Below are 14,502 nucleotides of genomic sequence, written 5' to 3' on the forward strand. Positions count from 1 at the left end.
GTACTAATGCTTCTCAGAGTAATGCAGAGAATAAAAAAATACAAGGGAACAAACAACTAAAGAATCTGCTTTTGTGGAAGAAACAGTAGGCTGTCAAGTAGCTGCGCATACCTGTAGGTAGTATCTGGCTGTAAGCCATCTATAAAATAGGTCAGAACCTTCCCAACAGTTATTGGCTGCTTATCTCCAAAGTCTATGCTGTAGCCAAGGATTTCAGATCCATGGTCACAAGGTTTTTCCCAGCCTATAGCAAGGCATGTGGAAGGAGAATAGTGTGGACTTTCAACTTCATCTTCACTTAGTCCCCGAAGACAAGTTACAACTGCAGGTACGGAGGCTGGAGTCATACATGCCATTACTTCACTGAAAGGACCTGCACCTGCAACATTCACTGCCTGCAAATGCAAAGTAGACCATGTTTTTACAGCAGGGTCAATTCCTGTTTCTAGATTTCACTAACAGTAGTTTTGCGTCTTTACCTGAACCCTGCAATAGTATAGAGTAGCAGGCAAAAGCCCTTTCATTTCACAGTTGAGCCCAGGCCCACAGTAGGAGAGCTGCATGCATCCTTCCACACCGCCCCACTCCAGTCGATACTCCGTGATGTCAGCTCCGTTACTCACTGGAACCTTTAAAATGGATATAAAGAGTTAGAAGTTAAATTCACTGACTAAAAAATATCAGCCAAACTCACTACATCTATATTGTTTTTTTTCACAGGAGTGTTACCCTCCCATTTCTTTGATGATTTTTAATTTAGTACAATCCAAATAAATCAGAATGCATTACTGGCCTTGGGTCACCTATACTCTGAAAACACTATTTACTGTTGCTGAAACTACTCTATACAAAGTAGTTGTGATTTCAGTTGCTTAAATACAGAGATCATTTAGCATATGGCGTTTGGCTGGGGAGCCTGAACAGTCAATGGCAAGAGATGGTCTTCTTGAGAGGGTGATTTAGGGTACTAGAGTTTTCACTGACAGGGCTACAGTGCAGGTATGACAATATGCAAAAGCACACTGGTGCTACTGTCTTCATCTTACAGATTAAAAGACTCCTCCTTTGCAGCACACCATGGCTCTTGTGCACGGAAACTAGGCTGCGAGCATAGTGGGAAGCAGAAAATTATGCACTCTGTCTTTTCCCAAGACAGAGTTGTGAAGCAACTGGGAGAGACACGTAAGCAACGATACAGACCTGGACTGAAAAGCCTGCTCGAGTAGCCTGTTCTTCCTCACTACCTGCCCTAGGGATCCAAACTTAGCCTCCCAATTTTGGGAATTGAATGGTTTTAATACCCCTTAGAAGTAATAATTTGAAGTACAGTTAAAATCACATGTACCAGTGCCAGACTAAGATATGAGACTACAGAAAGATATCAGCAGTCAATGAAGTAATAAAGAAAATGCCAACCAAAAAGCCAAACCACCCCCCTCCCCCAATCGACGAAAAATTTCTTAGATCATGAAGAAAGCAGAAGAAAAATGCTGCTGCTTTTTCAGATTAAATATTGCAAGACAGTAATCACACCAAGGTGCAGATGATAACTGCTCCAAAGCATGTTTTTTTTTTCTTTACCCATCTCTTGAAGTATTTGCTACTTTCAGCACTAGGCTATGTGAAGATAAGTGACTGAATACAAACAGCATTTCAAAGGATAACGTTTGATGCTCCTGAGCTGTGACTGATAAGGACTCCCTTCCCCTTCTCTCATTTACAATGAGATGTGGTTGGTGAGAGAACTAATGCGGCTGTCAATGGGTGTGCAACTGTCAGTGAAGATGGATTCATTTCTCGACGTTACTGCTGTTGCTGCTATAGATCTAATGGAGTTCACCTTAACAGAAGTAGGGAAATCCAAGCCAACAAGCACAAGGATGACAACAAACTGGGGGGAAGCATTTGATATTGTGAAGGGTATGGCTACCAGAGGAATTTCAACAAGCAGGATCTGATACAAAATTCATGAAGTTCAACTAAGACAAAGGCAAACACAAAGTCCTGGACCTGGGGTAGAACAGTACAGGTTGAGGAGCAACTTTACCATGAAATAACCTGTGTGTCCTGGTGAGAAAGTTGAATGTGAGTCAGCAGTGTGTGTCTGATGAAGGTGAACTAAATAGTGGCTGTATTAGCAAAAGTGCAGCAAGAATGCTAAAAGGAGTAATGATTCCCCTCTACTCGGCACTTGTCAGGTTGCATCTTCAGTACCGTGTCCCATCTTGGGCTCCCCAGTACAAGACAGACATTGACCTAATGGAGTAAGTCCAGTGAAGGGCCATGAAGGGGGAGTGCAACACAAAACAAAAAGGTAAGGCTTATTTGATATTAAGAGGATAAGGCTAAGGGGAGACCTTACTACTGGCTTAAATTACTTACTGGGAGGGTACAAAGAAGGTTATGTCAAATTCTTCTTTGAGGTGGCACAGTGGCAAGAGTCACGACTTGCACTAAAGGATATTTTGACTAGAGATAAGGGAAAAAAATCCTACAGCATGAGAGAATTTGCCCAGAGACAAATTTACCAGGCTGCAGAACCTTCATCCCTGGAGATACGTAAAACTTGACTGGACAAGGCCCTGAGAAACCTGACCTAAATTTGAAGTTAGCTCTGCTTTGAACAGAAGGTTGAACTAAATGACATCTAGAGGAGCACTTGTACCTTGATTACTCTGTGATTCTATAAAGCAGACATCTAACATTGGTCAAATTAATCCTACCTGAACATTGTAAGAGATTTCTTCAAAAGGCTTTGCCTTGTAGATGTTTAAGGAGAGCTCCTCTGATATACCCAGTAGGAAGCATGAACTCTACCTTCCAGGTAAACTAGTTTAATCTTTTTTTTTTTCTGTACATTTCAGTAACTCCGATACTTCACTCCATCTCAAGTCACTGAAAAACTGTGTTTAAACAGTATTCCCAGATAGAATCTTCCTTTCTATAAGTTTAGTTTTTATCTATTGCATTTTTTAATCAGATATCTAAATACTATGGGTTTGTAGGAAGTCTGTGAGGCTTTTTCTACATTACTGATGTAATTATATAAGATTAAATCAGCTTACAAAACCAGCAAATGCACAATAATCTATTATATTATGTGGATGTATTTGCGCTGAGGAAAGATAACTACATTGAAGAAAAATTTTCAGGAGAGCCTGCATCAATCAGAAATGCAGTAAAGCAGTTGTGGAAAACTCCTCAACAGAAGAACAAAGGAAGATCTCAAGTACCTGCAGGCTGCCAACTTATAGCTGTCATATGTGTGATAAATGACGTTAAGGTTTTACCTACCAAGTATTGGATAATCAGGTATGTATGTTTAAAATGTGATTAAAATACAGTCTTAAGCTTTTAAATTTGAACTTAAAAATGTGGAAGACAATCATGTTAAGACAGGAGTAACAAGGCATTCTTACCTCCCATGACACCTGAGCACATGCAGCAGATCTGCACGCCACTTGAGGGGGCTTGCACTGATCTGGTGGTCCAGGTGCTGTAGTTATTTCGCATTTTTCTGAGTAAGGTCCAAACTATTAAAAAGAAAGTTAATACAACTAAACTGTAAAAATAAAATCACTACTTTTTAAGTAATAGTTTACCATAGTAGGGACATATAATTTCAGCCAGCAACTTTGTTTTACTTGCTTGTAAAATACATCTTTGTGGAGTGTGGATTCGGAGTTCATTTCAGTATATGACTATTCTCCAGAATAGCTGTAAGACTCTTCTTTATAGCAAATGCAATCAGAATAAATTTGACACTTTAGGCTCTCACATAAAACAGTAAAGTGCAATCCAAATCGTTATTTTGAAGTTACATAACGCTGCACTGTAACATAACCTGCTCAAGCAGGGGTTGGACAAGATGATCTCCGGAGGTCCTTTCCAACCCCTACCGTTCTGTGATTCTGTGATAACAGAATTTGTAACTGCCTATTTATATCTATCTAAAAAAATGAAGGATTCAAAAAAATGCTTGAGCTATAAACCATTCTTTGTGGGGGGCAGATAAAAAGTTAGGTTGGTGCTTTAAAGCCTTAAGCTGCTGACCTCTCCACATATGATGTCAACTGGTCCTGATAGTTTCTATGAAGAGAACGTTATTGAACAAATACAAGCAGCCCGCCTCTCCATCTTTAAATCAGGACTTCGAATACTTAATTAAATAAAGCTTGTCCTACAGCAACAATTGATTTTAACACATTTAATACTCCAAGACAGAAAATATTCTTGTATCTGATAGAACAGATACTCAGAAGTTAAACTAAATAAAAGAAGTCAGGAAATGCTAACTATTATCTTCTAGAACACCAACAGCTGTAAAAATAAAGGTCAGTCAATTTACAAAGCTGTATACAGAAAATAGTTTACTATATTACCTTACTTCACATGAGAATACTGAAGTTGCAACAATGCTTTGATAAAGTACTTAGCATTTCCTAACCATTTCCTGATGCTATTATTCAGATGTAAGACACAATTAGCTATTTTCTCTTCCCTTCATCTAAAACCCATTTGTTATAAACTGATGTTTAACTATCTGTTCCCATACAACAATACGCTGTGTCAATCAAATGACTCTACATTAGGAAATCCTCACTTTAAAATTACTGTTAAATGCTTCTTTTAAAAGAGAAGATTCTTAATAGCGATTGCAGTCTCTGGAACTAATTTAATTTCAGACTGCCTCCTTACCCCAGCCTTGTTAGCTGCTCGCAGTCTGAAGTTGTACATCCTCCCTGGAAGAAGGCTGCCTACTGTGCATTCAACATCAGAGCCTTGGTAAACCTCTCTGTGTTCATCAGTTTCTGTCTGAAACATTTCCAGACCATAACAGGTAATGGGTGAACCGCCGTCCACCTGAGGTGGTCCTAAAAATAAGAAACAAAGAAATAAAAGCTTGTTTAATTTTAACACATAACACATTTGGATTCCTTACACTCACTAATAGTTGTAACAGAATTACCCCAGCGCAGCTGAATTTCTCTTGCTCTTGGTCTACCCTGTAGCCTTGGAGGCTGGCATGGACCAGGAACCACTGCTGGAGTCTGCACCAGTAAAGGGTCAGATGCCTACAAAAGAAAGGTAGATTAATGAAGTCATCTACGCCAAAACGAGCACTATCAATTATGCCACAAGTAAAGGCAAATACTTAAGTCAGAAATAGAATCTTCCATTTTTTTAACTACATCTTCAAATACATGAAGATGCTTACGTGATCTGGTATGTATTTCTCATAATACCTATATAAAACATGCTACAGTGATCACACAATATGCAAAATTAACTTTTGCTTTTGTGTTTTGGTACACATGCGACAGGTAGAATTAAAAGCACTGGTTAATTATCAGTACAAACCTAGTATAGATCCTTGAATTATGACTTGTTCAATGTAAACTCATTCTCTTTTCCATCAAATTGCAATTTAATAATTTCAAGAATCTTACTCTAATGGTTCTATACTTTCTGTGCAAGAACTTCTCAGAAAGCAAAAGTGGGCAGAAATGTCTATCAGACGAGATGAAAAAAATGAGATTTCAACTTTTTCATTGCGTAGTAATACTTATTGTGAACAAACTTACACCTCTGATTTTAAGTGCGTGCAAAATACATAGCATCACACGCAGCAGATGGCATTGACTGCTGGAAGCAGACAGAAATGAGTTAGAGACAATGCGGGGTTATTAGGTCTGGTGTGATACAGAACAAACACAAAGTTGGTAAGCCTTTTAGTTTACAAAAAAGATGCATCTTAGAGTCTCATTTCATAACTGAGTTGGTGGGGGCCATCAAGAGGGCTTTAAACTAGGTTCAAAGAGGAAAGGTGATATAGCCAGGCCCACTAGAGAGGAGCCTAGGAGTGCCATGCCAGGATTGGGGGTGAAATCAATAGCCCAGCTCAAGTGCATCTACACCAATGTGCACAGCATGGGCAACAAACGGGGAGCTGGAAGCCATTGTGTGGCAGGATAGCTATGACTTAGTCACCATCACAGAGACAAGGTGGGATGAGTCTTACAACTGGAGCGCTGCAATGGATGGCTATAAGCTCTTCAGAAGGGATAGGCAAGGAAAGAGAGGCAGTGGGGTGGCTCTATACGTTAGGGAGTGTTTAAATTACATAGAGCTTGTGATTGTGATGATACGGTTGAGTGCTTACCGGTAAGGGTCGGGGGGAAGGCCAACAAGGCAGATATCCTGCTGGGAGTCTGTCATAGCCCACCCAACCAGGATGAAAAGGTAGATGAAGCATTCTATAAGCAGCTGGTGGAAGTACCACAATTGGTTGCCCTTATTCTAGTAGGGTACTTCAATTTACCCGATGTCTGCTGGAAATACAACACAGTAGAGAAGAAACAGTCTAGGAGGTTCCTGGAGTGTGTGGAAGATAACTTCCTGATGCAGCTGGTACGTGTGCCTACCAGGGGAGGTGCCTCGCTTGACCTCCTGTTCACAAACAGAGAAGGACTGGTGGGAGATGCGGCGGTCGGAGGCCTTCTTGGGCTTAATGACCATGACATGATTGAGTTCTCAATTCCTGGTGAAGTAAGAAGGGGGTCAGCAAAACCACTACCACGGACTTCCAGAGGGCAGACTTTGGCCTGTTTAGGGCACTGGTTGGGAGAGTCCCTTGGGAGGAAGTCCTGAAGGGCAACGAGTCCAGGAAGGCTGGGCATTCTTCAAGAAGGAAGTCTCGGAGGTGCAGGAGCAGGCTGTCCCCAAGTGTCGCAAGATGAACCGGTGGGAATGACAACCTGCCTGGCTGAACAGGGAGCTTTTCCTGGCACTCAGGAAAAAAAGAAGAGTCTACCGCTTTTGGAACAAGGGGCAGGCAACTCAAGAGACCTCGTTAGGTCTTGCAGAGAAAATTAGACAAGCCCATCTAGAACTCAACCTAGCCACTGCTGTAAGGGGTAACAAAAAATGTTTTTACAAATACACTAAGAACAAAAAGAGAATCAGAGAGAATCTCCATCCTCTATTGGACATGGAGGGGAACATTGCCACCGAGGGTGAGGAAAAAGCTGAGGTACTAGATGTCTTCTTTGCCTCAGTCTTTAACTATCAGACCAGTTATCCCCAGGCTATGCAGCCCCCTGAGCTGGAAGGCAGGGACAGGGAGCGGAATAAACCCCCCATAAACCAGGAGGAAGCAGTTTACAACCTGCTGAGCCACCTGGACACTCACAAGTCTATGGGGCTGGATGGGATCCACCAAAGAGTACTGAGGGAGCTGGCAGAGGAGCTCACCAAGGCACTGTCCATCATTTATCAGCAGTCCTGATTAACAGGGGAGGTCCCAGATGACTGGAGGATTGCCGATGTGACGCCCATCTACAGGAAGGGCTGGAAGGAGGATCTGGGGAAGTACAGCTGAGTTGACCTGACCTTGGTACTGGGAATGGTTATGGAGTGGTTCAGCTTGAGTGAGCTCACCAGGCAAGTGCAGGACAACCAGGGGATCAGGCCGTCCAGCATAGGTTCATGAAAGGCAGGTCCTGCCTGACCAACCTGATCTATGACCAGGTGACCCAGCTAGTGGCTGTGGATGTTGTCTACCTGGACTTTAGTAAAGCCTTTGATACTGTCTCCCACAGATTTCTCCTAGAGAAGCTGGCGGCTTATGGTTTGGACAGATGTACTCTTCCCTGGGTAAAAAACTCTCTGGATGGCCAAGCCCAGAGAGTTGTGGTCAATGGACCTAGATCCAATTGGTGACTGGTCACGAGCAGTGTTCCCCAGGGCTGTTTTGGGGCCAGTCTTGTATAATATCTTTAACAACGATCTGGATGAGGGGATGAAGTGCGCCCTCAATAAATTTGCAGATGACACCAAGTTGGCTGGGAGTTTTGATCTGCTCGAGGGTAGGAAGGCTCTGGAGAGAGATTTGGACAGGCTGGATCAATGGGCCGAGACCAATTGTATGGGGTTTAACAAGACCAAGTGCCAGCTCCTGCACTTCAGTCTCACAAACCCCATGCAACGCTACAGGCTTGGGGAGGAGTGGCTGGAAAGCTGCCTGGCGGAGAAGGACCTGGGGGTACTGGCTGACAGCCGGCTGAACATAAGCCAGCAGTGTGCTCAGGCAGCCTAGAAGGCCAAACAGCATCCGGGCTTGTATCAGGAATAGCGTGGCCAGCAGGAGCAGAGAAGTGATCGTGCCCCTGTACTTAACACTGGTGAGGCTACACCTTGAATACTGTGTGCAGTTTTGGGCCCCTCGCTACAAGAAGGACATTGAGGTGCTGGAGTGTGTCCAGAAAAGGGCAACAAAGCTGGTGAAGGGTCTGGAGAACAGGTCTTATGAGGAGAGGCTGAGGGAGCTGGGGTTATTTAGCCTGCAGAATAGGAGGCTGAGGGGAGACCGGGTTGCTTTTTACAACTACCTGAAAGGAGGTTGTAATGAGGTGGGTGTTGGTCTCTTCTCCCAAGTTACTAGTGATAGAACGAGAGGAAATGGCCTCAGGCTGCACCAGGGGAAGTTTAGATTGGATATTAGGAAAAATGTCTTCACTGAAAGAGTGGTCAGGCATTGGAACAGGCTGCCCAGAGAGGTGGCGGAGTCACCATCCCTGGTGGTGTTCAAAAACCATCTAGACGTGGCACTTCAGGGCATGGTTTAGGAGGCCTCGTGGTGTTGGGTTGACGGTTGGACTTGATGATCCTAGAGGTCTTTTCCAACCTTAAGAATTCTATGATTCTATAACTGCTTTATTCATATGTTCCAGAAAGAGTGGATTGGAAGCTCTGCTGCTTTTCAGTTCCTTTGAGATACGTTGTTGCACTGAACAACCAATGCTACTTAAAAAGCAGAATGTTTCTCCGGAGGCATATGTCCATGACAAGCTACAGAAAAGTTTAAATACATCTTTCTTTACTCTTCTATTGATTTCTCACACCTTCAGAAAGTATCAGGACTTTCTGAAAGCTATTTTCTCTCTGGTACTCAAATAATGCTTATTCTAAACCATCAGTGTTGGGCTGTGAGAAAAGGAGGTTGGCAAAGCAAAACTCTCCAAAGACATATGTGTACTTGTGGTTAGGTGACTGGGAAGTATACTGCCTTCCCCCTTCCCCTGTACAACAGCAAGCTGAGTTATGGCAAAAGGGAAAGCATCGCAGCTGAGCCAGCACTGAAGGAGTCCAGATTTATTCTTAAGACAAGGTGGCTGCGGGCAAGGCTATCTGCAGGGGACTTCTGTGGACGAAGAACACAGTAATTTCATATAGTAAAAGGGGGCTGGGGAAGAAATGCCAAACACCAAGAATGCAAGGCTTTAAGATTTTCAGGGGATCAGCTTGACAGCTAAGCCCTGCTGGAAATCCGTAGAGAGCCAGGGCTGGCTTTGTTACACTTGCTGCTGGGAAGAAGAGAGAAGAACACAGTGTGACATTTTGGCACTGGAGGCTGAACTACACCACAGAAGTGACAGTGCAAGTGTGTGTGTATGTAATGTGTATATATGAGGGAGCATAGTATGGCACACCTAATTGTTCAGGAATACTGAAAAGCAGGGAGGGCAATGTAAACATTTTGATTGTGGCTGAGACAGCATTGGAAGAGCACAGCCCCGTAAAGCCTGAGGAAACACTTTGTCCTCCCCTGCCTGCTGGACTGACTTGGCTGCTCAGACAGGGTACTCCACTGACATCGTGGAAAACATTACATTTACACTGCTGTCTTAGGTTAGGCCTTAAGAAATTACGTTCTATCAATTATCACACATTCTGACAATGTATCACACAGGAAAAGACAAAGTATCTGTTTCAGTAAATAAGAAAAATGACTTTAAACAAAATATAGTATCAGAAAAGAATATTCACATTTATTTCTTTAAGAAATGCACAGAAACTTGAAACACTGTGTGCCAATGCTGGAACTTTTTTGAGGTACTGATTATGGCTATTTTGTTAGGCACTTCTGTATAATATTTGCTTATTAACTACTGGATCAGACTTTCTTAAAGAGAGAGAAATGTTATTTCATAAAAATATTCATTCATATTACCGTGCTTTGTCCTCCTTCCCCAACGCAATATACACGTAAGCGATAGGAACAGCCAGGATTTAGTCGGTCACACACATGTTCCCTAGCAGCTCCGCTGTATATCGTGTCCCATTTGTTTCCTGAAAGGTTAGGAATAACTGTGCAATGATCTGCTGAAGGGAAATATCTTCCTTATTTGCCATTCACATTAACTAGGAGAGAATTTACTTTTAATGAAGTAGTTATTACTGGGCCAGCAAGCATATTCAAACATCGTAACCAAATAAATAGGAAAGATACATAAACAAAATTTTCCATGGAAAAGAAACTTTTAATTACAACATTAATTTTGCAGACTGTAACTACAGTTTACAACTGATAAAGCTTGTTCCTGTGCTCCTGAATGGCCCAGCACTATCTGAATTACCGACTTCATTCTTTGCTATTCAGCCAGACTCTTAAACCAGAAACCCTTTAGCATTCTCTCTCTTCTTTTTAAGAGATTAAGCAGGGAACCTGGGGCTTTTAATTAAATCTCCAAAAACTCAATACATCACAGAATTTAGAGGTCTGGGATGAAACATAATGCACAGCTCACTAAATCTGCATGAAAGGCTTGGGTAAATCGTTCCAAAAGTGACTTAATGCGCACATGCAATGGATTAAGGAAAGCGACAGACTAAGTATCAAAAGAACCACAGCTGAGACCTCTGACAGGCTGCCATTACAATCTGGGGAAAGTGTGCTGCCTTAATCCGACACTGCACTGGAGAAGCATAAACTTTCGGTGTGACTGTGCTTTTGAATTTAATAAGGTTACTTGAAGTCTAGATTTTTAAATAATTTAGCCAGATAGCTTTATGTCTGGTTTAGAAATATTGTTAATTTCCCTTCTGTATGAAAGAACAGAAAAGCAAATAGCAGAAACAGTTATCCCAACTGCATCACTGTTCTCCTTTAATAGTGATAAACATAGCACTAGTTTATCCTTAATTTGATATGCATCCCACATAGTTATGTGACCCCGTCTTCTTGCCCTAAAAGGTCTGAAATGTGTCATTTCATTTCCAAAACAGAATACGCCTAATTAATAATTTAAATACGGAGCATCTCTTTCAACACAGTTTTGTGGCATCTTCTTTCTAAGCCAGAGAAAAAGTGCGTCTTGTATATAAGCATCAAAATATCTATTCTTTAAATGGCAGTCCCTTACAATAACTTTCCCTATCATAATACACATTTTACTCTTCCCACAGTGCACACATGCAGAAAAAACCAACATAGCTGAATGCCAACATACGTTCCTAATACTTACCATTTAAGCCTTCAGACATCTCCACAACATATGTATTTATTGCTGCTCCTCCATTGTCTTTTGGCGGATCTATAAAAACAGCAATATTCCAACTAAGCGAGGTAAATTAAATGGTTTTGTAGCTTTTGGGGAGAATTTACAAAAGACAAAATCAACAGCCAACTGGAGACAGGTGCTTATTTAGAGAGATAGCATCCTAGCTAGCACAGCATGCTAGTTCAAGACAGCTGCGAATCACTCAAATTCTCCACTATGCAAAGCTGCCAGCTCACAACCCTACTGTATACTCTACAGATGAAGAGTGACAAGTGAATCAGGCACCTGGGAGATGTCACAGCAAACATTTCAGTAAGTCTGAAGTGCTGTGGAAGGCTGACTGATTATGGTTTCAGGGCCTATGTCCTAATCCTAATGGATCCTACAGGATCCTAATGGTCCTGTAATTTGGACTGCATATAGGAAAAGATTCTCATACGGATTTGCATACAAGAATATTTCAAAAATTATTTAAGGACAGGATTTCAAAAACCTATATATTTTGGGAGAAGTCAGGAATTCTACACTGAAAATGTCATCTCTTGAATTTTTAATACATCATTAGAAATTGAGTGCACTTTCCCCCCTGGTACAATACTCATGTACAAAATATGAGCATACAGACCTATCTTTGACACACAATTTTACTACTCTTTCTTAGAGCTGACTTAGGGAACATCAGAATTAAAATAAGGTGGAAAACCAACATTTTGGACAAATACAAACACAGCACGACATTATGTATGTGTCGGATGAAATGGTGTTGGCTCTTAGGCAAGGGTTACATATCACACCGCACCTGCTAAACAAAGTGAGACTTACTATATGGCACATAGCACTTTTTTGGTTGGAAGGTAACAAATTACTCCAAGTGAAGAATAAAATGATTATATTCATTATCACTTATTAAAAAAAAGAGTATTAATGTTCAAAATAGTGACTATTATAGATTTTAAAAGTAAATAGATATTTCAGATAGTTTTCGATTTAGGTATTTCTAATAACTTCATACGTTATATATAATCTGTAAAAGATCAAATATCAGGCCCTGATGTAGCAAAATACTCTGGAAATTTGCAAGACTGGACTTGCTGAGTACTACTTATACTTTACAAGTAACTTTCTTAATGCAAAAAAATTAAACACGCTATTAAACAGAAATAGGTAAGAAGTTTAATTACCTGTGACAATAAATAAAACCTTTAACTGATTTTCTGCTGAAGTACTGCATCACGCAGTACTGCTTCACCTTCCCCTATTTCACAGCATAAGGCTAAAAAATCCTGAGCCTAAGGAAAAGTTTCTCAAGATCTTCAGCGAATAAAAACATTCATCTATCAAAACCAAACACTTTTAAGAAATAGGTTGAACTTGGATCTCCTCTTCTGAGAAAACCCCAGAATTTCGTGGCATTTACTTTTTGTGCCAGAGAAACAGAACTTCTTAGTACACAAATTACCACTACTGGGGTTTTTTAAATTATTATAGTCCCATGCAATAACAGTCCCTATTACAAATTGTATATTATTCTTCCCACATAATTACACTATTATACTGCCACCCTAAGTATTTTGAATCAATATTTTTCTCTTAGTTCCATGAAAATGGATCATAATGGCTCAGTTGACTGAAGTGTTACTGAAGTAAAACCTGGCCTTCTAGATACAAATAATTATGTAAAATATTTTTTATATATATACACAAAGTACAGAGGACATACTCTAAACAGAGCTGGACAACAATCTTACCCCAGATTATTTTAAAACTCTGTGCGTGTATTTTTCCTTTCACTGTGGGTTTTGAAGGTACTCCAGGCTTGTCTGGAGAAGTAATGTATTCTACTGTCTCACTTGGACTGCTCTTCCCTTCTGAGTTATAGGCAATGACCTGCAGATATATAAAAAATATTATAAACAAAACAAGTGCACTGGCTAGCAGTATGCTATTGACTGTTAATGGTAAGGTCAAATTAATGTATATCTATGCTTAGACAGATAGCTCCATAATAAATTATCACAAGAACTAAAGCTATTATATACATTCATTTCACTTTTCCATTAGTTCCCTAGTTAGACAATCACTATACTGAAATCAAAATTTCCTGCAAATTGCTAGCAAAAAAACCCACCTCCTTAAAAATCCCCCCAAACCCTATTAATTGTGAAGCTGAAGTAACACTAATACTACTAATAAATTATTTCACAGATCAAATCTTCCATATCCTCCAAATTTCTAATGTTGGTGCATAAAGATGGGCTTCTAATTAGGACACTTAAGAGTTGCCTGACTGTAAAAGGTAATCAGGACATGCAAATCTCAGCAACATTAATGGAATCTGTGGATGCTCAATATAGCACAAGCCACTTTTATTTCAAGTTAAGGATCTGAACACTTGATACTCAGAGATCAGATAGGTCTAAGAACAACTCTTTTAGAAGAGTTATGCAATATATCGATAACGAAATATACACGTGAGAAAAAACCTTTATAGAAGCATGGAAACAAATGATGATGAAAAAGACCCTGCAAAGAGGCCACTTTTAATCTTTCACTGCAGGAACTTGGAAGTATTAAAATATTAATTACAATTCCCTTCCCATTGAGGCGAAAATATTTTCATGTAATTAAGTAAAGAGCAAAAAAATGATGCTTTACTAACTGCTAAAGAAACCTGAATAAGTGGGATGAATTAAGTAGAGCTCTTGTGCTGCTCTAGTACCTTCTTTTAAGGAAATATATTCAGAGATAAAGAAGTCTTTATATGGGTAATTTATATTAACAACAGCAAAGATGATACAAACTCCTCAGTCCCAGGGAAAATTATGGCAAAGGTTGTCACGGAGGTTATTTACAGGCATATGGAGGACAAGAAGGTGATTAGATTTATCAAGGGTAAATAATGTTTGACCAACCTAAGTGCCTTCTATGATGAAACAACCTGCTCAGTAGATGAGGGGAGAGCTGTGGACATCATCTACCCTGATTTTAGTTTGACGTGGTCTCCTGCAACATCCACATAGACAGGCTGCTAAGGTATAGACGGAACAGATGGACCACAAGATGTGTGTGCAAAACCTGACAGAATGCAAGCCTCAAAGGGTAGTGGTTAATGGTTCAAAGGCAAATTAGCAGCTGTTCATGAGTGGATTTCCTCAGCAGT

General features: G+C 40.6%; 1 protein-coding gene across 8 annotated transcripts in view; it reads right to left on the reverse strand.

Moving 5' to 3' along the window:
* Nucleotides 1-14,502, reverse strand: part of FNDC3A (fibronectin type III domain containing 3A) — a 129,020-nt gene that overhangs the window by 13,434 nt on the left and 101,084 nt on the right. For all 8 annotated transcript variants that reach the window (XM_075086488.1, XM_075086478.1, XM_075086460.1 and 5 more), the window contains 8 exons: nucleotides 13,091-13,229; nucleotides 11,307-11,375; nucleotides 10,013-10,131; nucleotides 4,970-5,075; nucleotides 4,699-4,874; nucleotides 3,420-3,533; nucleotides 480-629; nucleotides 112-395 (listed from right to left, as the gene is read on the reverse strand). In XM_075086488.1, the coding sequence (XP_074942589.1) occupies nucleotides 112-395; nucleotides 480-629; nucleotides 3,420-3,533; nucleotides 4,699-4,874; nucleotides 4,970-5,075; nucleotides 10,013-10,131; nucleotides 11,307-11,375; nucleotides 13,091-13,229 (1,157 nt within the window). The remainder of the gene's footprint in view (nucleotides 1-111; nucleotides 396-479; nucleotides 630-3,419; nucleotides 3,534-4,698; nucleotides 4,875-4,969; nucleotides 5,076-10,012; nucleotides 10,132-11,306; nucleotides 11,376-13,090; nucleotides 13,230-14,502) is intronic.

Source organism: Phalacrocorax aristotelis, chromosome 1 (genome assembly GCF_949628215.1).
Source record: "Phalacrocorax aristotelis chromosome 1, bGulAri2.1, whole genome shotgun sequence".
Classification (NCBI taxonomy): domain Eukaryota; kingdom Metazoa; phylum Chordata; class Aves; order Suliformes; family Phalacrocoracidae; genus Phalacrocorax; species Phalacrocorax aristotelis.